This window comes from Phyllostomus hastatus, unplaced genomic scaffold (genome assembly GCF_019186645.2).
Source record: "Phyllostomus hastatus isolate PE091 unplaced genomic scaffold, TTU_PhHast_1.1 phas_contig_17, whole genome shotgun sequence".
Lineage (NCBI taxonomy): Eukaryota > Metazoa > Chordata > Mammalia > Chiroptera > Phyllostomidae > Phyllostomus > Phyllostomus hastatus.
The window spans coordinates 23,635,745-23,660,203 of NW_025333664.1; the positions used below are offsets into that span (position 1 = coordinate 23,635,745).

General features: G+C 48.0%; 3 protein-coding genes and 5 non-coding genes across 11 annotated transcripts in view; 7 read left to right on the top strand and 1 right to left on the bottom strand.

The window, feature by feature from the left end:
* TMC2 (transmembrane channel like 2) overlaps nt 1–7,663 on the top strand; it is a 62,832-nt gene extending 55,169 nt beyond the window's left edge. Inside the window, exons 21-22 of one of the 2 annotated variants that reach the window (XM_045832593.1) lie at nt 1,399–1,476; nt 7,492–7,663. In XM_045832593.1, coding sequence (XP_045688549.1) covers nt 1,399–1,476; nt 7,492–7,586 — 173 coding nt within the window. In that variant the 3' untranslated portion in view covers nt 7,587–7,663. Of the gene's footprint in view, nt 1–1,398; nt 1,617–7,491 lie in introns of those variants that run through there. The other variant, XM_045832592.1, reaches the window with a different exon arrangement.
* Nucleotides 7,664–9,527: 1,864 nt separating this feature from the next.
* On the top strand, nt 9,528–14,620 carry NOP56 (NOP56 ribonucleoprotein). Its single transcript, XM_045832894.1, has 12 exons — nt 9,528–9,597; nt 9,748–9,837; nt 10,150–10,264; nt 10,842–11,003; nt 11,176–11,374; nt 11,702–11,889; nt 11,973–12,124; nt 12,310–12,410; nt 12,770–12,918; nt 13,134–13,255; nt 13,444–13,578; nt 14,186–14,620. The coding sequence occupies exons 1-12, from the start codon at nt 9,595–9,597 to the stop codon at nt 14,558–14,560; spliced, it is 1,791 nt and encodes a 596-aa protein (XP_045688850.1). The 5' UTR covers nt 9,528–9,594; the 3' UTR covers nt 14,561–14,620.
* LOC123815421 lies at nt 10,613–10,680 on the top strand. Its single transcript, XR_006785087.1, has one exon. It is a non-coding gene; the product is annotated as a small nucleolar RNA SNORD110 (small nucleolar RNA).
* LOC123815408 lies at nt 11,488–11,619 on the top strand. The gene has a single exon (XR_006785075.1). It is a non-coding gene; the product is annotated as a small nucleolar RNA SNORA51 (small nucleolar RNA).
* On the top strand, nt 12,473–12,558 carry LOC123815420. Its single transcript, XR_006785086.1, has one exon. It is a non-coding gene; the product is annotated as a small nucleolar RNA SNORD86 (small nucleolar RNA).
* LOC123815401 lies at nt 12,974–13,044 on the top strand. The gene has a single exon (XR_006785068.1). It is a non-coding gene; the product is annotated as a small nucleolar RNA SNORD56 (small nucleolar RNA).
* Nucleotides 13,302–13,373, top strand: LOC123815466. The gene has a single exon (XR_006785120.1). It is a non-coding gene; the product is annotated as a small nucleolar RNA SNORD57 (small nucleolar RNA).
* Nucleotide 14,621: 1 nt separating the features above from the next.
* IDH3B (isocitrate dehydrogenase (NAD(+)) 3 non-catalytic subunit beta) lies at nt 14,622–19,730 on the bottom strand. Of its 3 annotated transcripts, XR_006784997.1 has the most exons (13): nt 19,658–19,730; nt 19,465–19,545; nt 19,235–19,333; nt 19,000–19,120; nt 17,284–17,344; nt 17,073–17,205; nt 16,841–16,974; nt 16,645–16,747; nt 16,403–16,549; nt 16,117–16,211; nt 15,943–16,003; nt 14,840–15,045; nt 14,622–14,741 (listed from the first exon to the last, which is right to left on the bottom strand). XR_006784997.1 is itself a non-coding variant. In XM_045832895.1 (12 exons), the coding sequence occupies exons 1-12, from the start codon at nt 19,691–19,693 to the stop codon at nt 14,643–14,645; spliced, it is 1,170 nt and encodes a 389-aa protein (XP_045688851.1). In that variant the 5' UTR covers nt 19,694–19,730; the 3' UTR covers nt 14,622–14,642. The 3 variants fall into 3 exon arrangements, 2 of the variants coding, with proteins under 2 accessions (XP_045688851.1, XP_045688852.1); XM_045832895.1 differs by lacking the exon at nt 14,840–15,045; XM_045832896.1 differs by having other exon boundaries at nt 14,622–15,045.
* Between the last annotated feature and the right edge of the window lie 4,729 nt (nt 19,731–24,459).

Consider the following 24,459-nt stretch of genomic DNA (forward strand, 5'->3'; position numbering starts at 1 on the left):
CTATGTTGTAATATCACCCAGAAAACAAAAAATGAAGGTGTATTTGTACGCTGATGGACTTAAGCATGGGAGGAAAGTGTACAAAAGATAGTGTACAAAATGCTGCTTTCCATGAGAAACCAAGAAACTGACATTGTTTCGACCGCGGTCAATTCATGTCCCCAGGATCCCAACGTGCCTGTCCACCATACCCACCCCTTTACCCTCCCTTCTGTACTGGCTATTGTTTTGAAGTTTGTCCTTCTTCAAATTTTAATTTTTTATTGAATTTATTGGGGTTACATTGGTTAATAAAACTATATAGGTTTCAGGTGTACAATTCCATAACACATTATCTGTATATTGTACTGAGTGTTCACCACCCCAAGTCATGTCTCTTCCCAACCCCACTTATCCCCCCTTTAGCCTCTCTGGCCTCCCCTCACCCCCACTTCCCGCTGGTAATCACCATACTGTTGTCTATGAGGCTTATTTAGGTTTTGTTTTGGGTTTTTTTTGCCCTTTCAATTTTATATTGATTCAATCACTGCTGCAGAATTTGATTTTTTTAAATGAAAATGCTATCTGAACCTACCCATTGGAGCTTAGGAAGATGGTCAGCCTTTAGCCTGGGAATCCCAATAGCCTCGCTGCCGCCCTCACTCAGCTTCTTTTTTCAAAGTATTCACTGGAATGATCTCAGCTGCTATAGCAAACACTAATGGCTCAAACACAGTAAAAGTGTACTTCTCACTCAGCAGAACATCCAAATTGGGCGTTCCCATTTGATGGCCACCTTCTTCCAAAGTGACGATGCAGAGACCCTGGTTCCTTCCATCCTGTCACTCTGCCTGTGTCAAGTTAGTGCAAGGGGAGGCGCCTAGAAGACACACCGGAAGGGGTGCACGTCAAAGCCTGGACCTCAGTCACAGGCCACCCCCATCCGTCATGGAAACTTGGTCATTTCTGCGTCCCAGAAACTGGGTTTGGTGAGGAATGAGCCAGTAATTGCCCCTCACTCGGAGTTAAGAGAAAAGAAAGAAACAAGCAAAAGAGCTGAGCTGGAAACTGGATTTGATTCCAGTTTACACAACCCGTTCCATTATACACCTGTGAGGCTGTCATTATTGTTGTCCAATTGTATACTCAAGAAAACCCAGGTCGGAGTCTAGCCCAGGGCCAGCATTCAAAATCGAGTCCTCGAGCCAGCAGGCCATATTCCTCCAGCAGATCTGTTCATGCAAAGGCTAGGCCAAGGTGCCCCCAGAGGGCTGAGGGGGAGCTGACCTTTCTCAAATCACCAAATAGGACTGAAATCTACATACAGAGCAGGGCAGCTTCCAAGGGCTCCAATTCAATACCAAAAAAACTGTAGCAAAATCTCTCATACACTCATTCTTGTCTTGGTTCTTTTTCCAGGCACCACACCTCACTCTGCCAGCCAAAGCCAGACCCCAGACAGGAAGGCGCAGGGCCCTGGGACCTCCAGTTCTGCTGGTAGGTCCAGGCTGCCTGCCTCCAGCCACCTCCCTGTGTCTCGGCCTCCCAGCCTCAGACCAGATTCTGGCCAAGCCCGGCCTCAGACTCACCCTGGGAGGTCAGCCTCTAAAAAGAGTGCTCAGAGACCTCCCCACTGACAGCTGGGACTCAACAGGAGCCCCATCCTGGGGCTGAACCTTGAGCTCAACCAGCTCACACATCCAAATTGGTGTTCTCTCTCCTTCTACTGAATGTGGGGCCTTTGATTACTTAGTCTCAGGCCCTTGTCAGCTCCTGAAACTGGAGGACAATGGCTCCATCTGCCCTTAGGGGAGCTGAGCCTCCTGCCTCCCCATAACTGTCCTTCCCAGTATCTTGGCTCAGGCAGCTCTGGACCTTGTGCTCATGGTGGTTTCCCTTGGCTCCAGACTTTGGGAGGAGAGGGCAGGGCTGCGACCACCATCCCAGACTTTCTTCATGGTGCCCATGTTGGGACAGAGGTTTCTGCCAGCCCCACCAATGGGGAGGGTGCAGAAGGGTCCACATTCCTTACCATTGCCTCTGTCCAAAGGAGGTGAGACAGATCAAATAAAAGGTACAAGAAGCCAATGAAAATAAAACTAAATGAACCAAAGTCCAGCCATGGTGAGTGAGAAGATGATGACCCAGAGCCCAGTCTGAGGAGAGCTGAGGCCAGTAAGCACCCAAAATGCACTGGAGCCTCCCAGCAGCAAGGCAAGGAGTGAGCAACAGAGTCCTCTTACCTGACTGAAGGCTGCTTAGGGCAGAAAAGTATTTTTCATATCAGTTTCTAAAAGGAATTTGATAGCCTGCTTATTGTGTAAGAGAAGCTGGAGATGATTTCTTTGAGGAGACTTGCAAGGGGCGCAATGCCGAGCCCCGACTCCAACGATCCCATGGTCACCTAGTGTCACGGGCTCCACAAAGAGTGTCTCCCAGGCAGCACAAGCAGGGAGGCTAGACCATCAGGAAGGCCTTGCCAGCAAGGGCAAAGGCACAGCACCGTCATGGTCCAACACTTTTCAACAGCCCAGGTGTCTTGCAGGCAGTTCCCTCCTTTTCTTCTACCTGGTGCTCCCAGACGCAGGTGAGCACGTGGCTTCAGGCTCAAGAGACCATCTCACTCCATGTCTGAGTGTTCTAAAAAAAGTCCTTTCCCTTGGCCACCATCCAATCATGTCCCCAGGGGTTCTCAGGAGACTCCCCCACACCCTGAAAGTCAGCCAAGTCCTGGTGGAGATTTCAGAGATTTCATAAGCTATACAACTGAAGTGATTTCCAACTTCCCTCCTAATTCCTTCCCTTCCCAACCTAGTTCCAAAACCTCACACATGACCTGGGATGGAGTAGGAATGAGGACACATGACCAGGAGAAATTATAAATTAATTCACCCCAGTGCATCTCCAGGCAAGGCTAAATAAGATATGGCTGATGGCTTATCTCCATGGAAGCAAGACCCAATCCCCAAATCCAAAAATGTTTGCGCATCATATGCCTTCTTCTGAAGGGCACGCCCTGCTTCTGAACTAACCTACCTGAAAATTTGACACAAGAATCCACAGAATCTAACCCAACCAACCAGGCCTGGGAGACCCAACGATGGCCGCCACACTGGCACCTGGCCTTCAAGTCAACCTGTCTGGGGACCACGCCAGTCCCTGGGGAAGGGAACAGGAGAGGCCTCTGTTGTGTGTCCTAGCGATCACTGTCAGGCTTCTGGTGGCTATCAATGTCCCTAAACACCACCATAAACAAAAACAAGTTATCCCGTCCTGATGTGAGGGGATCTCTGCTATCTACTGCTGCACAACAGATTGTTCCCAAAATCTAACAGCTTAAAACAATAAACATTTATTATCTCGTACTGTTTCTGTGGATCAAAAACTTGGGAGTGATAACCAATGTTGTAGTAACAATGTAGGTTTTCTGTTGGGTACTTGAATTATTGGGGGGATCCCTTCATAAATTATATAATTGTCTAACCACTATGCTGTACATCTGAAACTAATATAAAATAATATTGAATGTTAAGTGTAACTGAAAAATAAAATTTAAAAAATAATTTGGGAATGGCTTCACTGGGCAGCTGTGGTTCTAGATATTGCAGTCAAGACCTCAGGCAGGTTGGGCTGCAGCCATCAGAGGACTTGGCTGCAGATGCAGATCTGTCCACAAGATGGCACACACACGTGGCCATTGGCAAATGTACTTTGGGTCCTTGCTGGCTATTAACAGGAAACTTTGATTACTCCCTGCACAGACCTCTTCACAGGGCTGATGGGGTGTCCTCACAACATAGCAGCTGCTTTTCCCCAGAGCAAGTAATCCGGGAGAGCAAGCACGGGGGAAGCCACAGTACACCTTCTGTGACCTAGTCTCAGAAGTTTACCCCATCAATTCTACCACTTCCTACTCATTAGCACTGAGTCACTAAGTCTAGCCCATACTCTAAGGGGAGATTAGCTGGGTCTCTTGAAGGGGGCAGTTACCAAAGAATTTTTGGACATATATTAACAGGAGGTTTCCTAATTCAAATAGTTACAAGAACTCTGTTGAGAAAACTCTAAAGCTTTTTTTGAAAGACACCCAAATTAGAGGATTGGCTCCCAGGACCCCCAAGAAACAGAGAACTTCTGGTGAGTTAGGGAGGTGGGCAGAGGAAGAAGGCATAAGTAAGAGAGGAGCATGTTTTTTTTTGTTATTGTTTTTTTCAAGATTTTATTTATTTTTTAGAGAGGGAAGAAAGGGAGATAGAGAGAAACATCAATGTGTGGTTGCTGGGGGCCATGGCCTGCAACCCAGGCATGTGCCCTGACTGGGAATGGAACCTGCGAAACTTTGGTTCACAGCCCGTGCTCAATCCACTGAGCTACGCCAGCCAGGGCTTAGGGAGGAGCATGTTGATGAGGTGTGGCTTCACAGCTGAGATATGTTATTAGAGAACAACCTAAAGATTGTTATCATCTCTGCATTCTTGGGTTTGACTTCCAGCTCATTCTATCTTGAAACTTCACTATTTGGCCTGTCCAGGGACCATCAGGCATGAAGACTCCCCTCCTTCTTTCCTTGCTTCCTTTCCCCTTTCTTTACCCTCTCCCTCCTTTTCCTCCCTCCATCCCCCTCCTTCTGTTTTTCTCTTTCTTCAGATCACCTAAGAATGATTTGAATTAGAAAGCCCGATTAACAATTTATCCAGAGAATTATAACTGGTGTCTGCCTGATATTAGCCTAGTCTGTCTGTGTATTCCTTACTGGGGAGAAATGAAAGACAATAAAATGTGTCAAAAGCTATTTTTGCAGACAGACCCTTTCATTTCTAATGATCTGCATGCTCCAGGTCCATGAAGAGCTCCATCTCACACAGAATCACGTAAGCAGGAACACATTTTTGGTGAAGATTAAGGCAGACGCCTGACCGCCCTTGACTTGCACACTCACTGAAACTGGGGAGTGATGCACCAGCCACTAAGGGGACCTGGGCAGGGCGCCAACAGCATCCACTACACTGGTGATCCTCAGTTCAGTAAAGTCACTCCCAGAATGTTCTGCAGAACCCCGCCCAGAGCTGGGGCACCAAAGTTCCTCAGGCTCTGTAATAAGCAATAAGAAATAAACCCACCATGAAGAAAGGAACATTTTTCTCTCTTGACCTCGCAGAAGTGGAGGAGAAGAATGCTCCCTTGAGAACCTGAGAACTTAAATCCACAAGGCAGCCCTCATGCAGAGAATCTAAATTCCTAGAACAGCTGTGTGTCCTGAAAAACTCAATTGGGAAATTTTCAAGTGATTTTAGGTTAATAGTACTTCCAAGAAAGAGGGTGGAGGAGACAAAGAAACAATGACAAAAAATCACGCCAAATAGAAAGCATGTAAAAGGATAAAAATAAAACGTATCAGGAATGAAAATAAAGGCTAATGGCCTAAGCCCTCCAGATAGAAGACAGAGATTATCAAATAAACATCTAAACCCCATATATTGTTTCCAAGAGATGCCTTCAAAATCTGAGACTCGAGCAAGCGGGCTCTTTACCCCTTTTGGTTCCTAGGAAACCAAAACTGAAAAACAATTTTCAAGGGCCAAGTCACCAGGTGTGTGAGCACCATCCGATTTTGTGAGCTGGACCTGTTTGCCAGTGCTGATGCTTTCCATTGAGGGCAGCTCTCTGCAGCACTATGCCAGATCATTTATTCCTCAGCGAAGTATTGGTTTCAAACATGTAACGAAACACCCAGGCTCATGGCTGGGGCACATAAGGTATATACAGGTATCTCCATCACCAAACCATGCTTAGAAAATGGGCGATATAAACCCAAAATCTGTTACGAAGATTCAATAAGTTGACACATGTAAGACTAAATGCAAAGCATTCAGCTAACTGATCAATACATAACAGATATTATCACAGATAAGATGAAATATCCTCAGGCTCAGGTTATGAACACAAATACCATCCACTAAACAAAACTTTTACCCTCTAATTCTAATCAACTCTGGGCCTCAAAAGCTGCACCCGAAAAGACAAGGAACTCTGGGCTAGATGATCTTCCTCAGACGCTTTTCGTTCTTCTGTGCCTATGGAAAGAAATGTTGCATATGTGGCTAACTCTTTACCAAAGACTTCTGCAGGGTTTCTTTCCACATTTGAGAAAAGAGCTAAGGAACTGCTAGAAGCCTTTGGAAGTTGATGGGGTTTCTCATTTGAGAAATGAGTAAGTGCCGCCATCTTGTGGTCGTTCCATGCAATTTCCTTTCCTGAAGTTCTCCTAGTCAGTGGAATTGAAACAGTCATGCTTAGCTTTAACCTCTGGATAGTTCGGAGAAATGCATCCATAGGCAATTTTGTCACTGTGTGAACATCACAGAGCCTACTTACCACAAATGTAGATAGTACAACTTACTATACACCTAGGCTATATGGTATACTACCCTCATGTATAAGGTCAGTCGTTATGTGGCATACAACTAGCACATTCCATTTCCAGAGGTCCCCATTAGCATTTCCCAAAGCAAAAACTCTGGGTTAATTTACACCAAAATGACACAATGAGCCATAGACCGGGCTACATAAAAGAGTTACAGATGTTGCAGTGTATAGTCCTTCCCAATGGGTGAACAGTCCTATCTACCCAAAGAAAAGACCCCAGATGCTACATGGCTTTCAAGTTTGAGACTGGACTGCGCCCGGGAAACCCACAGCTCCCCCCTCAGACCTGCTGCCCATGAAGGGCATTTTCTCAGCAGGAACTTTTGGGAAATGTCTTGCATATCACCTCCAAATTAATCTCTATTCAAACACTGTGTAGTGGAGAAGAGTCTCCACTGCCGCAGGGTAGAAACAAGGTGCCGGCTCCGATAAAACAAGGCCCTCGGGCCCTTGTTTGCCACCTGTATGCTAGACTCTTCAGTCTTTGTCCAACTACCGCCCAGGATGAATCTTACACCTCTAGCAGATTCTTCTCCTGTTTCAAGCTTTTGCTTCCACCCTCCCTTCTTCATCTCTTAAGGACCTAAACATTAGTCCATAAATACCTAAAGCCCTGGCCAGGTAGCTCATTTGGTTAGAGTTGAAGGCATCCCAACATGCCAAGGTTGCAGGTTCAATCCTCAGTCAGGGCACATACAGGAATCAATCAATGAAGGCATAAACAAGTGAAACAGCACATCGATGTTTCTCTCTCTCTCCCTTCCTCTCTCTAAAATCAATAAATGGACAAATATATATATACCCAAAAGCCCTTCCTCGGGAGCACTGGCCCCTCCAAACAGTCTTCTGGCCAGTCTCCTACACTACTGCATTTTGGCACTTGGTTATGTGCATTCTCCCATATAAAGTCTCTGAAGTCAGAGGTCAAGGGTTATGTTTTTATTTTTCTCCCAGATCTCTGCATTGCTTACTCCCTTACTTAAGATCTCTGCCCAATGTTACCTCTTCCCTGAGGGCCTCTACAAAACAATGCAATATTCCTTAATACGTATCAACATATTTACTTGATTTTCCATCTCCCTGTAGAATGTAAACTCCATAATGGCACTGACTTGGTTTGCTTACTACTGTATCCTGCATCTAGAAAGATACCTGGCACGCAACAGGAACTGAACTGGTGAACTGGCCCTTCCAAATATGGATGGCATTTCAAGTGCCAGAACAGAACGAAAGGTGAGGGAAGAGCAAATCACAGTGGTACATCGGGACTTGTCACTGTTAATTCGTTCTGCAACTTGTGATGAGTGTCAAAACCAACGAGCACCAAACAATGAAGCATTTTCTCTTGAGCTGTGACTCATACAAATTCTAGCAAGTGCAACAAGTCCTGAGCAAGTGCTGAGTGCTAAAACATTTTTTTCTTGTCAAAAGGGGATGAGTACAGGGTTTGACAAGTTGTGAAGCCAATCAGTACTGAGATATGACTGTAGTTCTATCTCTGCTTGAACTGAGACATCCATCTTCTTCCCTCAGACATTGGTCAGTGCTCCTGGCTCGCATGCTTTCAGACTCAGGTGCAGATTTGTCCGTCCAAAATGTGACTGTGGGTAGCTTTTAGCTCAGCAACTCTCAGGCTTTTTGTATTTAATGCACAAAAACAAATAAATATATATGTACACATTTATATTTAAACATATAACATGTATGTTTAGCTGAGACAAGTTTTACAGATGAATATCCCTTACTTTATGTGACATACTATTATTTCCTATTCTCTTTCATCCTATCTCTAAACTAATTCTGCAGTCCATTAATGGATTCTGACTTCTTTGAAAATCCCTACCTTAGCAGATAAGCACCTGTAACCCTGGGAATATTTAGAATTAAGTATAAAAGTAATGAACTAAATCAAAGTCATAGCATTAATATTCTCCATTACATTTTGAAACCATCTACTTAATCTGGTATTTTTAATGTTTAAGAGAATTTAACATTATAATTGTGCAATTCTATTTTAAAATATGAAATGGAATAACTGATTCAGACTCATGACTGTAAGTAGATATATGTAACAAAACGTTCACAAGCAATATTGAGATTATGAAATTTTAAGATTTACCAACCATACTTTTAAGTTTAATATAAAAGGCTTTGGGAGTGAGCTCAGTATTTGGATTTTGTCAAGGAACATAATTGCTTAAGAAGAAAATAAAATATATTAAACTTATGTTACTTAAAAAAAACCTTTAAATGACTTTTTTTTTTTTTAATTTACCGGCATATATACTACTTTAGGATAACCATGTTTTAATATCAACTATTAAAGCAAAGGTAACTCAAAAGTCGCCTGAGTATCCAAAAGCCACCCTCGTGCACAGGGCAGCAGCTCCTAATCTCTTGGAGCTAACTGGGGGTTAATACTGAAGGGCTCTTCAACAGGGGAAGCAACACGTGTTCCTGCAAAAGGAGTTCAAGGGGAAGGAGCACCCTACCTTCCCCCTGAGGAAAAGGTAGGGTCGTCTTTCTTTTCTACTCTATCGCCTGCCATCCTCATTTTAGGAAAGGAAATACACAAAACACAATTTTAAAGCACAAAACCATCCACCAGGAGTGACGATTCCTCAGGGTCTGCGCCAGCTCGCTCCAGGTTACGCTTCCGTAGCAGAGAAGACAAAAGGGCGCGCGGCTCCGGATTCCGGGGAGGGTCGGCCCCAGTGGGAGGCGAGACGAAGGGGTCCTAGGGGTGGGGGTAGAATGCAGGAGCCCGTTGTCACCCGCACTGCGGAAAGCGTGCTCGACACCCATTTTCAGCCTGGGGATGATCACCTCAGCCCGTGCAGGACCTCCCGGCCGGTTTTCACCTAACTCTGTGGCCCGTAACTTATATGATGAGAACATGAGGACCTGGACTATTACACAGAAAAGCATTTTCCTAAACTGTTCTGTTGCCAGCAGGACTGGGCCCCGGCCCGCGCCGCAGCAGAGACCGGAAAAGGTCAGCCCGCCAGCGTTCGCACCACCCCCTCAGCCCGCCCGGCGATACCACGCCGCAGTTCCTTCCGGAGGCGCAGAAAGGTTTCGTCCCCGACCTCTGATTGGTCGACGGTGCGGAGGGCGTGGCCTCCGGTGTCAAGTTCCGCGCGCCAGAGCCCGCTAACCGCATTGCGAGCTGGGCCGGGAGCGGGCGCCATGGTGAGGAGAGGTTGTGGGACGCGAGCTAGGCCAAAGCCGGAGTTGGGCCTGGGTTCGGGCCGCAGCCCTGCCCGGAGCCGGGCCCGCCCTGGGAGTGGGGCCGGGCAAAGGTGGGGACCGCGCTGACTGGTGCCCTGGCTCCCTTTCTAGGTGCTGCTGCACGTGCTGTTCGAGCACGCGGTCGGCTATGCGCTGCTGGCGCTGAAGGAGGTGGAGGAAATCAGCCTGCTGCAGCCTCAGGTGGGTGGAAGTGGTGGTCTCGCCGGCCGCACCGGCCCCAGCATGCATCGCGCCCTCCCACGTGGCTGGCCTCACGCTTTGGGGTGTGCGCTGGGCCCAGAAACTCCAGAGCCGGGGGTCCTTACCTACGTTGACGATTAGAATCGTGTTGGGATCATTTAGAAGCCTTTTGTCCGTCTAATTAGAACTGAGATTTAGGGCCCATTATAGGTTTATTAGCGTTCAGTTTGTTATGTGTGCCCAGGGCTGAGAACTGCTGTAGAGCCAAAAGCGAAGGAAGAAAGACACCTTATCCTTTTTTCGGCCCCTTAGGTGGAGGAGTGCGTGCTCAACCTAGGCAAGTTCCACAACATTGTTCGTCTCGTGGCCTTTTGTCCCTTTGCCTCATCCCAGGTTGCCTTGGAAAATGCTAATTCTGTGTCTGAAGGTGAGTGGTCCACCTCTTAAGTATTTTATAAGATAAGCCGTTGTATTTAAAGCACACAGTCTTCCCTTGTGGGCACAAGTAATAAATGAGTTGTGAGTCAATGAAAACCGGCAGGAGGGACTGGTTCAGTGCTAAACCCAATCACATGTGGTTCTCTGCTACTTGGTTCAGTTGATTGGAAAGAGCGATATTGATACGTAAAAACCAAGAAAAAGGATTGGCACCAGGAGGCAGATTGGGTGCTAAGTATTTTCATTGTGCTCAGGTTATGTTTTAAGCTTTTAATTATGCGTATCATGCTTGTTATATTGGACCTGAGTGCTGTTCCTCTCTTGGTTAATCCAGGCTTTGCAGTGATGACTTGAGTCTGTCAATCCCCTGAGTGCAGTCACTGATGTCTCCATGTCTCTGAGCAAAGCCTGAGAAGAGGGGGGTGTCCAGGCATGCCATCCCAGCATGCTCTACTGGACCAGTTGGTCTGTGCCATAATCAGCAGTTGAAGGGACAGGATCCTTTTTATGATGTGAGCATCCTTCAGTCTATTAGTGGGAGCTGTTTTTTTTTTTTTTATCCTGAGGTGTTGTTCATGAGGACCTCCGCCTGTTCTTGGAGACTCACCTGCCAGCCAAAAAGAAGAAAGTACTCTTGGGGGTTGGGGACCCCAAGATTGGTGCTGCTATACAAGAGGAATTAGGGTACAATTGCCAGACTGGAGGCGTGATAGCTGAGATTCTTCGAGGTGAGATCATCATCCTTTAACTAATATTCATGCCATTCTTGGCATCTTTTAGGAGGGTTCTGGAAACATTAGGGTACTTAAGGTTGTTTCTGGGGAGCTGTCCTTGTTTGGTGCCTGAGGGTGCAGGAGCAAGCTCAGGCCTTTCCTTGCTCATAGTCTTGCCCTCCTCCAGGAGTTCGTCTGCACTTCCACAACTTGGTGAAGGGCTTGACTGATCTGTCTGCTTGTAAAGCTCAACTGGGGCTGGGACACAGTTACTCTCGTGCCAAAGTTAAGTTCAATGTGAACCGGGTGGACAATATGATTATACAGTCCATTAGCCTCCTGGACCAGCTGGATAAGGACATCAATACTTTCTCCATGCGTGTCAGGTAAAGTGCAGGGGCAACCCTTGAGGATGGGGTCTATGGTCTGTGGGTTAGCTAATTTTGAATCCTGAGGTGCTGACTGACTCCTGTGGGGAGAACAAGAGGGGGTGGGACTGGGCCTCCTGGTGCTTACCACAGGCTGTGTTCTTACACTGCCTGTACAGAAAGAGGAGGCAGAGTAAACCCACCCCATATACACCTCAGCCCAGGCCCTTTGCCTGGTCTGTATTGTGAATGGGGGGACATGGAGTTGAGGAGGTGTCGGGAGAGCTGAGGCTATAGCTGTGAGATGTGGCAGCAGGGCCAGGGAGTCATTGTGGCTCTTTGCAGGGAGTGGTATGGATATCACTTTCCTGAGCTGGTGAAGATCATCAATGACAATGCTACTTACTGCCGCATTGCTCAGTTCATTGGAAACCGAAGGGAGCTGAATGAAGAAAAGTTGGAGAAGCTGGAGGAGCTGACAATGGATGGGGCCAAGGCTAAGGCTATTCTGGATGCCTCACGGGCCTCCATGGGTCAGTACAGCACCTGGCAGCCAAAATAAGGTTCCGGACTCTGGATATCTGGCTTCCACATTCATACCCTGTGTGTCCTTCAGGCATGGACATATCAGCCATTGACTTGATAAACATCGAGAGCTTCTCCAGCCGGGTGGTGTCTTTGTCAGAGTACCGCCAGAGCCTGCACACTTACCTGCGGTCCAAGATGAGCCAAGTGGCCCCCAGCCTGTCAGCCCTGATTGGGGAAGCGGTGCGTCATGGGAAACATAAAACTGGGGGAGTAAGGAATGGTACTGTGTATTTCCATACTGCTGTATTTCCTGACCCACTGCATTTCCCCCACATGCACTTGATGGGGAAAGGTGAAGCAGGATTATGCAGTTGGTGGGTTGGTGAATCGAGTTTCTGTGACTAATTCCTTGAATCATTCTCCAGGTAGGTGCGCGTCTCATTGCTCATGCTGGCAGCCTCACCAACCTGGCCAAGTATCCAGCATCCACAGTGCAGATCCTTGGGGCTGAAAAGGCCCTGTTCAGGTACCAGTGAGGGCGCCTGCCCGCACTCAGGTACCACTTCTGGTGCCCACTGCTTGTTTGGGGATCACAGTGATGGCTGACCAGGGCATCCTGACCTATACAGGCCTCTGCTATGGGGGTGATGGCCAGCCCTGGTGTCTGAGTGATTCCCAGGGCCCAGCAAAGGGATCAAGTTTCCAGGTCAGCGACATTGGATGCCTTCCCTCTGCTTCTGGGAGCTGTGGGTTGGCATGAGGTGGGATAGAGACCCAGTCCAGCCTGAGGCTCACTCCAGAGACTGGGGGTTGGGGAGGAGTTGCCTTGGTTATTAGGGTTGAAGTTTCTGATCTTCAACTTTCCACTGAATATTCTTCTCCCAGAGCCTTGAAGACAAGGGGTAACACCCCAAAATATGGACTTATTTTCCACTCCACTTTCATTGGCCGAGCAGCCGCCAAGAACAAAGGCCGCATCTCCCGCTACCTGGCAAACAAATGCAGTATTGCCTCACGAATTGATTGCTTCTCTGGTATGGCTAGGGGAGTTGGCAGTTGGGAGTGGGGGGCTGGATGCCTTAGCAGCTTCTACAATGATGGTAACATTTTTCGTCAACAGCAGTTCACCTAGTGAGTGTTGAGAGTTTGGGTCTGAGTGAAGCTGAGGGCAGAGGAAACCCTGGGGGTGTGGAATAGTTTGTCCCTCTAGGAGCTGACAGGCTTTGTTTACCCACACACACACATCCAGAGGTACCCACAAGTGTATTTGGGGAGAAGCTTCGAGATCAAGTGGAGGAGCGGCTATCCTTCTATGAGACTGGAATGCTTCCACGAAAAAATCTGGAGGTCATGAAGGAGGCAATGGTTCAGGTCAGTTTGGGTTTTGCTGGATAAGGGGAAAACCGTAGCTGAGTGTTGGAGGTGATGAACTGTCTCAGCCTGACCTTGTAGAGTGGAGGCAAAAAAACTGATTTAATGAGCCTGATCCAATAAAGCCAGGAGAGAGGCCTGGAAGGCCAGGGGTCTTCAGAGCCTTTTCAGCACTTTTTTTTGGCCAGGCAGAGGAAGCGGCTGCCGAGATTACTAGGAAGCTGGAGAAACAGGAGAGAAAACGCTTGAAGAAAGAAAAGAAACGGCTGGCTGCAATTGCCCTCGCATCTTCAGAAAACAGCAGTGCACTGGAGGAGTGTGAGGTCAGTAGGCAGATCAGCCCAAAGCGAAGGTCCTGGACTGTAGTTTTCAACAGCAGGACAAAGGATGTGAGTCCAGGCCTTTGCACTGCAACAAGGACCTGCAACCTCTCAAACTGCCTCTTGATTCTATAGGAAGGAGATAGGTGCTGAGAGAACTTGTCCAAGAGCCCAGGGAGCTGGTTGTAGCACACACCGGTTCCCTGGGCAAGTGTGTTCTGTCCTCGGCTGCTTCCCAGGAGTCCTCAACCAGGGGCAATGTGAATCCCTGCTGTCCTTGGGCCATGCATCTGGAGGTGGTAGCTCTTCATAGTGGGGTTGGGGGCAGGGAAGTCTGCAACCTGTGAGGTTAAAATCTTCCCTGGGGTTTTTGTTACTGCCTGGTTTGTCATCTAGTGTTTCAGGGTACTCTCTGACCCTCAGTGTGGTGGGTTTTTCCTCTTTTAAGTCATATAACAGCTACAAACCATCCCGGATTCATTGGGCAAATCAGCAGCATTTCCAGCAGTCTTCTGCCCTATTTGTTTGCTGGAATTCCATGGGGTGGTTGGGGAGGGAGGTGCTCATACAGTGGGTGGCAACACTGTTTCATGCCTATTTCCCTCTTTAGACTAATGAAAAACCCAAAAAGAAGAAAAAGCAAAAGCTCCAGGAGGCGGTTCCTCAGGAAAATGGAATGGAAGACCCACCTGTTCCTTTATCCAAACCGAAGAAAAAGAAATCTTTTTCCAAGGAGGAGCTGATTAGTAGTGATCTTGAGGAGACAACTGGCAGTGGGACTGTCCCCAAAAGGAAGAAATCGCTCTTTAAGGAAGAACCAGTTAGTGACCTTGAAGAGGCAGGAAACAGGAGTGTCCCCAAGAAAAAGAGGAAATTTTCTTCCAAAGAGGAGCCACTCAGCAGTGGACCTGAAGAAGCTGTTGGTAGCAAGAGCAGCAGCTCCAAGAAAAAGAAAAAGCTCCAAAAGCTCTCCCAGGAAGATTAGAATGGATAGTACCCTCCAGTGCCCAACCCCTTGTATCCCAATAAAAACAAATTCACAAGACTTGACTGATGTACATGTTTTATTAGACACCTTTATGTGGATGTGGGTGGGCAAGGGCATCAATGACAGCCTCAGTGTAGTCTTGGCAGGTGGCATAGCCACCCATGTCAGGAGTTCGAACCTGCAGGGGAGAACTGTCATCATCCCTGTGGCCTGAGCCCTTCCCTAGCCCTCCCCACACCCAACACAGTTCCCTAAGGAAGCCAGCCCCGGGACAACCTAGGCTCTGCCCAGAAGGTGGTTATGATCTAGAGGTTTAAGGGCTCTTCTCTGGTCCACTGTACAGAAGGGGAGTGTAGGTAGTATGGTCCTCGTGAGGTTGGAGGGAATAAAGGGCTCTAGGCCCCATATGGGTGCAGGTGGCCGATGACAGACTTGATGAAGTCCGTTGTGGTGCTGTAGCCGCCCATGTCTCGTGTCCGCACCTACATCCACCACAGGCAACAACAGCCGTGGGGAAGAAGAGAAGAGAGCCCATGAAGGGGGGGGTAGGGCAGTGCGACGGAAATGAGTCCCAGAAGGTGTGACAAGGCCAGAAGACATGCAGCAGAAATACAAGGAGGCTGCCAGGTTTGGAAAAACGGATTCCTGAGGGCCACAGCCACTATTAAAGCTATGCTACAGCCTGGACAGAATGAATGGGAAACAACAGGATGTAAGATGGGAAATGCAGGCTGGAAACAAGATGAAGATGCCTTGAGGAAATGAGACAGACCAAGTGGGAGGAAAGAAAATAGCAGGAGAATGCAAATGAGGATGGGCTTCCAGGGTGGAGAAGACCCGACACCCCTGCCTCATCCTGCTTGCTATCTCCCTCTGCTCCTCCATCCCCCATGCTGTCCCCCCAGATAGAGAGTTGCAAGTTTAGCATTAAGATGGCCCATAAAAGCGCCAATAGATCACAGGTGGCAAACAAGACTCGAGGGCTGACCTTGTTTTATCCAGACCAGCACCTTGTTTCTACCCAGGGGTAGCGCCGCGCTCCTTGCCCCTAGTTAAGGAGTAATTACATTTACACAGTCCTAAAATTACATTCGGGCCTTTGAAGGCAACCACGAGGCTGATGAGGCCCCTGGTGAAAATGAGTTTGACACCCCTGTAATAGATGGAGCAGGAAAGAGGGAATAGCAGATGGGAACTAAAAGGCAAAAGAGATCAAGAGGATGAAACAGCCAAGAGAAGGGAGGCAAAGAGCAGCCCTGAGAAGGATGGCAAGATCAGAGAACGGATGTTCTGGGACCCTAGAGGGAAAGGAGACCCCAGTTCAGGTTTCCCAGAGAGCAGTGCTGAGGCCTTGAACCCCACGGCCTTTCTAAACTCACCTTGCCAACTTTGATCACCTTCTTCACCGCCTCGGCAATCATGTTGGAGTGATACTCTAGACTGTCAATGTGGACAGAAAGAAACCGAGATTCCCTCTCCTCCTGGGCCCCAGTTTCCCCGCCCGTGCCTCCCTCACAACACCCAGCCTCCTCCCCCAGGCCACCATAACCTACTTCAGGTGCTTCAGCATGTTGGAAGCCGAGAGCAGCATGGCTGTGGGGTTGGCTATATTCCTGCCCACTGCCTGGGCAAACGGGTGCCGGGCACCCTGTGGAGAGAGGGGCAGGCCGGAGTCACTGGGAGCAGATGTTATGCAGAAACTAAGATCAGGGGAGGGCATCAGGGAAGAGAGAAGTCAGGCTAGGAACACTGAGAAGAGGCATGGGGGGGAGCTATCAGGGGACCCGCGGTCAGGAGAAAGGCACACAGAGGACTAAGAGAGGAGGTGACCTCACTCACCATCTCAAAAACCGCGTACTCTGCACTGTAGCTCTCCCCAGGTACCACACCAGCTCCCCCCACCAGGCCAGCAGCCAGATTGTCAATAATGTTGCCATAGAGATTGGGCATCACCAGCACATCAAACTGGTAAGGATTCTGCACCAGCTGGAAGGGAAAATGTGGGCACAGAGGAGAGAAATAAATTGCACCGCCTGCCCCCCCGCCATCATTGTGAGATGCAGATGTGGGGAGGGCCTTACCTGCATGCAGCAGTTGTCTATGATCATCGTCTCAAACTTGATCTTGGGGTATAGCTCAGCAACTTCCTCACAGCACTGCAGGAACAACCCATCTCCAAGTTTCCTGTCCATGAGCCAAAGGAAACAGGTTCAGTCAAGAGAGTACAGGGGACTATCTTCACAGGGACCTACCCCATGCAAAGCCCATGTCCCTCACATGATGTTGGCCTTGTGGACAGCCGTGACCTTGTTCCGCCCCTTCTTAGTGGCATAGTCGAAAGCGAACTTTGCAATCCGCTGAGATTTGGTTCGAGTGACAATCTTTAAGCACTCAATCACGCCCCTCGCGCTCTGGGTAAGAAGAGAGAAAACAGCTGAGTGACACCAGAAAGGAGGAGCTTTGCCTCCTTCCCACCTTCACCCCTCCTCCTCAACTTCTAGGGCATCACCTCGTGTTCCAGAGAGCTGTACTCCCCTTCTGTCTGCTCTCGAATGATCACCAGATCTAGATTGTTGTGTCGAGTCATGTACCCAGGAAGTGACTTCACATGGACTACATTGGCAAACAAGTCCAGCTTACGCCTGGGGGTGGGGCAGAGCCGTCAGCACTGCGCCTGGTGCCCCAGTACTCCCTCTGATCCACAGTCCCCCGCCACCTACCTCAGTCGCATATCGTAGGAGGCTAGTTCCCCCTTATATTCCATCGGGGTGTGAATCTTTCCTGTATAAACAAAGTTGCAGGAGCAGAAAATGTCAGGCACAAGCCAAGCCCAAGGGAACCCAGATCAGTGTCCAGTCCCCTCAGTGACATCACGTAACCCAGACTCCCATAGCCCACTCCCCACCAGTTGACCCTTAAACTCCTCTAGAGGCAAGCAGCAAAGGGAAATAGTGCAGTTAAAACCAGAAGCATTTTGTCTGTTTCATTTTCAGTCACCATATTTAGGTTGAAACCTCAAAATGACCTAAAAGGAGGACCGAAGATTTTTTCATGTTATCACAAAGCCTGGGTTTAATATGTTGAGAAACAATGCAAGGGGATCTTTGACCTTTCTTGATGTTTCTGTGTCTACCTATCTGAGATTTTTTTTTCCAACCAAAAAAAATCCACTATGTGGATTTCCATCCAGTATGTGTAAGGTGCTAAAGATATCACCCAAAAACTCAACACACAACTCCTGTCCCCAAGGGGGCAAACAATGCAGTGGAGAAGACAGACACTATAAAGGACATGATTTTTAAAACATGACATACACAGAAACCCTGTAGTAATATCAGGAAATGTCACAGAACAGCTGGCACTTCAGCCAGATCTTTGGTCGAGTGTAGTAGATAGCAGATCGAATAGTGACCCCCAAAATGATATGCTCATACCTCAACCCCCAGAACCTGTAAACAATACCTTAGGAAAACAGTGTTTGCAGATACAATTAAGGATCCTGGGAAGAAATCAAGCTGGATTAGGGTGAGCCCAAAATCCAATGGCAAGCAAGCCCTCAAACAAGACAAGCCGCAGAAACAGATACATAGGCCCAGAGAGAACAAAGCCATATGAAAACAGGGACAGAGACCAGAGGGATGCATCTACAAGCCAAAGAACGCCTGGAGCCTCCAGGTGCCACCAGGACTGAAGAGCCAAGGAAGGTCTCTCCTCAAAGCCTTCAGAGAGAACCTTGCCAAGACCTTAATTTTGGAATTCTGGCCTCCAGAACAGTGAAAGAATAAATTTCTGTTATTTTAAGGCACCGGTTGTGTGGTAATTGGTTACGACACCCCTGGGAAACCAATACAGTGAGTGAGTGAGGATTCTGACAGAGAGCATTAGAACATTCTGAGCAGAAAAAATAGCATAATTGAAGACAATACCTGTACTTGGAAACTAATACAGCCTAGTGTGACCACAGCACAGAACAAGTGCTGTGGAAACAAGCCAGAAAAGCTGAGAGTCACTGTATAAAGAACTAACTTTCCTGTGCTAAAACCGGGCATGGCAAAGTCATACTGGTCTTCCCAGGAGAAGAGATGTAGAAGATGGACTGCATGGGCAGAACTGGAAACTAAAAAGATCTAGTGAGAGAAGTCAAGCAGGGAAGGGGCGGGGGGGCGGGGAGAAAAGAGGTGGCTGGAAGTGGCATTCTAGAAACATAATGAACAAGACTTGAGGACCCATGGTGCAGACTCATAGCAAAGTGGCAATTCTTGGAGCTTTCCTGCACACACAGTTCACATGATCTCTCACTCCTGTGCTCCCAACTGGTGGGAACAAATGGACACTAGCTCAGGGGAATTCATGCGAACTAGTACACAGGGAGGGAAGCTTAATGAACATTTGTTCATTCTATTTGAAATGGTACATCGGCAAGGGGGCACACATACCAATGAGGGCCACCTTGTTCTCTTTCATGGAACTCAGAACTTGCTCCAGCTTCTCCTCAGAAGCCATGTTCTGCACCTCACTCAGGTAATGCTCCTGGAACTCCACTGGGACACAGGCAGCCTTCAGAGACAGGTCCCAAAAATTACAGGGTCATTATCGAGTAATTTTTTTCGAACCCACCCCATGGCTGGGTGGGATTCACCCCCAAGGGGCTGATTCCCCCAGGCCACTTGCCTTGAACACCTCCTTGACAGCATGCATCAGTTCAGGCCCCACGCCGTCTCCTGGCACCATGGTCACGGGAAAGGCGCCCTCCACCCTCACGTCCTCGGCCTGCGACCGGGGACATCAGAACTAGAGCTGGAGTGGGAGCAGGAGTCGGGGCGGGGGGTGGGGGGTGGAGTTAGAGGCTGGGAAGGAGGGGTGGGGGGAATGGGAGAGACCCGAGCGGGCCTTGCTTTTACCTGGACGCGTGAGGTGGCGTGCGCTACGGCGGAGGTGCACAGGCCCCTCCATGCCCCGGGGGTCGGGGCGGCGACCAGCGCCTGCGACAGACACACACAAGCCCGTGAGGAACGGTCTGGAGTTCTGCAGTGAGCCAAGTAAAATTCCGCCAAATCCCACCCCGCCCCCGCGCGACCTGCTCCCTGGCCTCACTCGGGTCAGCCAGCGGGCACAGCTGAGAGCCGCCATGTTCCTTGCCGGAAGTCGCGAGGGAAGTGACGCCGGAAGTCTGCGCGGCCCTGGCACCTTGACTTCCTGTCTGTTCTAGAACCCTGAATTGTTCTCTCTAGCTCCACCCAACACCCTTGGCCACTCTTCTCCATCCCTCTATTTTATTCTTTTGTACTTACCCCTTCCCTTGGAGGCTAACACACAACCACTCTGTTTATTGCTTTATTTTCAGTCACCATATTTAATTTATGTTGAAACCTTAAAATAACATGAAAGAAGAATATGGGATTTTACAAGGAAGGATCCCCCAGAAGCCAGAATTTATTTATTAAAAATTGTGTATTTATTTTTACATGTTTAAACTTCAGTCACCTTTGAAGTATTCTCCATTTGATGTAATATAGCTGAAACCAGAAAAGCCGATGTTCATAATCCCTGCCACCTCCAGGGAGCTAATGGATTCTGATGCCTTTTAGTGCTGCTGCTGTTTTTTGCTTCACCTCTTCCATATCTGCAAAATGTTTCCCTGTAAGGACTTTTCATCTGGGGAAACAAAAAAAAAGTCGCTCAGGTGAGATTTGTTGAATAGGGAGGGTGAGGCATGGGAGTCACGCTGTTTTGGGTCAAAATCTGCTGAATACTTAGCATCGTGTGGGTAGGTGTGCCCATAAATCACCCATCATGAAATGTGCAAATGCATTGAAAGAGCCTTCAAAAAAACTTACCAAGGCTGAATGCAGCCTCTCACAACAACGTCATGTGGTACAGTAATACAGGTGGGTTCCTAGAACACTCACCTAGTGAGGAACCCCGTACTACAGGGGGCCCCCACCCTTCAGAAGATAATTCTGGGTTTCTGGACTACCCTCTTATAAAATGTTTATCAAACAAAGACCTGAATTGAATAACAAGTTGAGAACCAATGCTGGGGAATCTGTCTTAATGTGTCTACCTATTTGTAATTCTTTTAACCAATACTTGCTGAACATTCATATGGCAGGCACTAAAGGGAGAAAGTGCGTGTGTCTGGTTTCTCCTTCAATCTTAGTCTGCCCAGTTCCTTGGCATTAATCAAGTCTCCTCATTTTTTTTTTTTTGTTTTTGAAGGGGTTTTTTCTTGTGTGGTCTTGCTCTTTGCTCAGAGAGTTGTTTCTTTAACAGTGTGTCCCGAGCCTTAACTCCCCTGAGCAGCACTGTTAGTGGAGACAGAACTTACTTCAAGCATGTAAGTGACTAAAGGGAAATTTCAGACTGATTTAAGAAATTCTAGTCACGTGAATTTTACAAGTGATATTCCTAAAAACAAAATGACAGAAGGATTTGTACCCCAAAGCACCTATGCCCGTTTGTATGTTTCAGTTATGAATGTGTTCTGCTGCAATAAACAGAAAAAATCATTAAAAAGGTGAGGGTTGGTGGGGTTTTTCCCTTTGCTTCTGAAGGTAAGGCATTCCTGAGGTTGTCTTAGCTGCTTGGAGATGTCCCTTGAGATCTACGCTCTCTAACTTTTCACTCTTTCAGCCTAGTGTGTTGTCTGAGATGCTTGTCCTTGGTGCCTCATACTAACCATATGGCTGCTGCAGCTCTGGACATTGCTTCTGCATTCAGAGTTGGAAAAGAGGAGAAAGAACAGTCCCAGCCATATCTGCTCCTTCTGTTGTTGTTTTTTTAAAGAGAGAATTTTTTTGAAGATTTTATTTACTTATTTTTAGAGAGAGGGAAAGGGATGGAAAAAGAGGGAGAGAAACATCAATGTGTGGTTGCCTCTCACATGCCCCCTATTGGGGATCTGGCCTGAAATCCAGGCATGTACCCTGACTGGGAATCAAACCAGTGACCCTTTGGTTCACAGGCTGGCACTCAATGACTGAGCCATACCAGCCAGGGCAAGTATACTAGTCTTTTTGATCAGCTAACACCATTTTAAGTAGTTTGCATCGTGATCTTAAAAGAGTTTGGATTTCTCTTTTCTTTGTTTTTTTTTCTGCCATCATTTAGTTTGGGCATCAGGACTGAAACACAGGACTTTTAAAGAAGAGTCAGGCATGACCCAAAAGTGGTCATGGGGAAGGAACTATTGGGAAAGGCAACTGGCTGTGGGCCCTGAGTATCCCTGCACATTGTTACTGGGTATGCTAAGAGCAAGGTCCTAACTGCTCTTTGTCCACTCCATTTCTCTGACTTGTATTTGTGGTTAGCAACCTTGAGAGATGAACTAATATCTCCCTCTAGCACTAAGAGCAAGCTTGCTTATTTCCTGCTATGAAAGAGTTGGGTTCCCCAAACTCCACATTCCTCAGAAGCAACACAAACCCACTGCATGTGCAGCATCTACTGGGCCCTCCACATTGCCCCTGTGGGACTTGGGGGAAAGGAAGACAATGTAAATGTTATGCTGTGTTGCTTGCTGTGCCATAAATAATAATGTCCTTTGTCTTTGACCCAGGCATCTCATCTTGGCCAGCATTCATGAAATAGTAAGAGAATAATGATTTCACTTAACAGCAGGGTTAACTCAAATGCCAGGCCCTGGCAATTAGGCAGTGAGGATGTGCTTCTGGCAGAGATGTGCTTTCTGGAACTGTGAGGACAGAACCCTGTGGATATCTCAGATCAGGAGATATGAAAAGACCCCTGGCACATGTTAGTGAATCTTCCAAATGGTGGGCAGCAGGACAAGAGTGGCTAGAGAGAGGGTCTCACACTGTTCTACCTGTTAATGAGGCCAAGCAGTGAGAAGCAAGATGCAAACACGCCACCTGAATGGTGCTTTGTTCCTGCTCACTCCTCCATGCTGGAAGTGGGGGGGGGGTGCTATGAGAACAGGGCAGCAAGCCCCACAGCCCTAGGGATGTGGCTGCTAAATCAAAGAGTCCCGAAAGCCAAAATAAAATGGTATTAGGGTGTTTGAAATAGAGCTTTAGGTAAACCCAAAACATTGCCAGTTTATTTGCTTGAGCCCTACAAGTGGCCGTTCAAGCCCAAAGTGAACAAAAGTCTTGCTTATTTGCACAGACCTATTCTCTCTCTCTGTGCTTTCCCATCTCTCTCCCCTCACTATCCCACCCTCCACTGCTTTGAAGAAAAAGTGACGTATGTCAGGAATTTTCATGGAGGTGAAGGCCCCAAATGTTCATAGCTCTGTAGGACCCAAGTACCCATGTCACTATCTTACCCAGCAGGCAGGGGTGGCTGAAACCACCAAGGAATGCAGTGGGGGTGGGATGGGGTGGGTGATGGTCTTGGATTGGGTTCTCTCTGTACTGAAGCTGGAGGGGAGGGGGAGAATGCAGTGGTGTACCTCCTGAAGCTAGAGGCCAAGGGAAATTAAAAGTCTCCCAGCTTCCCCCTCCCCACACCCACCCCCCTTCCCGGTGGCTAACCTCCCCGACTCAGAGCTCCTTGCCCTCCCTTCTGGAATAGCTTGATCTGTAGCTGTTGCCATAGCTCCTGATCTGTACACACTGAACTCCTTGGTTTGTTTTCCCATAAGGTTAAAAAAGAAATCACCCAATTCCAACTGATGGGCTTAGAGCAAATTTTTCAGTAGGAAAGGGAAATTAAAGTGGCGCTATAAATGGGTCCTCAGGACCAATTCTGTGTGCTACACCATCATTGGGGCTGCCACGGATGAAGGTATAACTGGTATTGATGATTGTCCAGGCTTGTACTGTAAACGTCCATAAGGGTCAGGGGGAATTTGCCCATTCAGAGACTGCTGCGCATACAGAGGTGATTCCTGAAACCTCTCGGATTGTCCAGAAGAAACCATATGGATTCCAAGAGGAGAAACATAATGGGAGAAACAGACTCAGGGGCTCCAATCACTGAGGCCATTTTCAGCACAACAGCGCCACCTGTCGGACATAGTCCCCCTTTTAAAAGGTTTTATTTATTCATTTATTTTTAGAGCCGGGAAGGGAGGGAGGAAAACTATCGATGTGCTGGAGACGCGTTCATAGACTGCCCTCACATTGCACGCCCCCAACTGGGGACCCGGCTGCAACCCAGGCATGTGGACATCGTCCTTTTTAAAAAAGGAACGTAGCCTGCCCTGACTGGTGTGTCTCAGTGGATGGAGTGTTGGCCTGTTGACTGGTTGGACTCCTAGTCAGGGCACATGCCTGGGTTGCGGGCCAGGTCCCCAGTTGGAGGCATGTGAGAGGCAACCACACGTCGATGTTTCCCTCTCTCTCTCTCTCCCTCCTTTCTCCTCTCTCTAAAAATAAATTAATACAATATTTTTTTTTAAATAAAAAGGAACGTAACCTATTACTGACCCATAGCAGTCCTGTGACTCTCCAACCTGACACCCCCATCCATCCCCAAATGGGGGTGATAAAAATCAACTTGGATTTGGTGGTTATCTAGGGAAGGGCACAAAAAGCCCTACTAATAGTCACATATTCAAGAGCACAGTGGGCCTAGCCCTAACATTACCCGTGTTTTACTAGAAAGAGTGGCAGCAGTTCCTTGGGGAGAACTTCACTCCGTACTCCATCAGCTGCGGCAAAGCTGCTCAGTAAAGCCCTCCATTCACAGAGGGTCCCCTCAGTGCCGCCTGGTCCGCTGGTGGTTTGGCTGTGCTGACACGCAGTAGGGGTCACATTCAACCTCAGCACAGCTGTGCAGGATTTAAAACGCAGGGGTGGTCATTCTGCTCAATGGACAGAACTAATATTGGCAGTGCTAATAGTCCTGGCCAACGCCTTCCCTGATGAAGCCTGGTACACTTTTACTGCCTTTTGTGCTGTTGCCAAAGGCCTAGCTGTCTTGTCTGCAAG

Bases quoted from the DNA above. Each gene is read 5' to 3' on its own strand.
- NOP56 (XM_045832894.1), top strand. The intron at 11,375-11,701 runs GTAAAGTGCAGG...GGCTCTTTGCAG, and splicing joins ACTTTCTCCATGCGTGTCAG to GGAGTGGTATGGATATCACT. The intron at 12,411-12,769 runs GTACCAGTGAGG...TTCTTCTCCCAG, and splicing joins GCTGAAAAGGCCCTGTTCAG to AGCCTTGAAGACAAGGGGTA.
- IDH3B (XM_045832895.1), bottom strand. From the start codon at position 19,693: ATGGCGGCTCTCAGCTGTGCCCGCTGGCTGACCCGA. The intron at 19,334-19,464 runs GTAAAAGCAAGG...CCCCGGTCGCAG, and splicing joins ACGCCACCTCACGCGTCCAG to GCCGAGGACGTGAGGGTGGA. The intron at 16,004-16,116 runs GTAGGTTATGGT...CCACATTGACAG, and splicing joins AACATGCTGAAGCACCTGAA to TCTAGAGTATCACTCCAACA.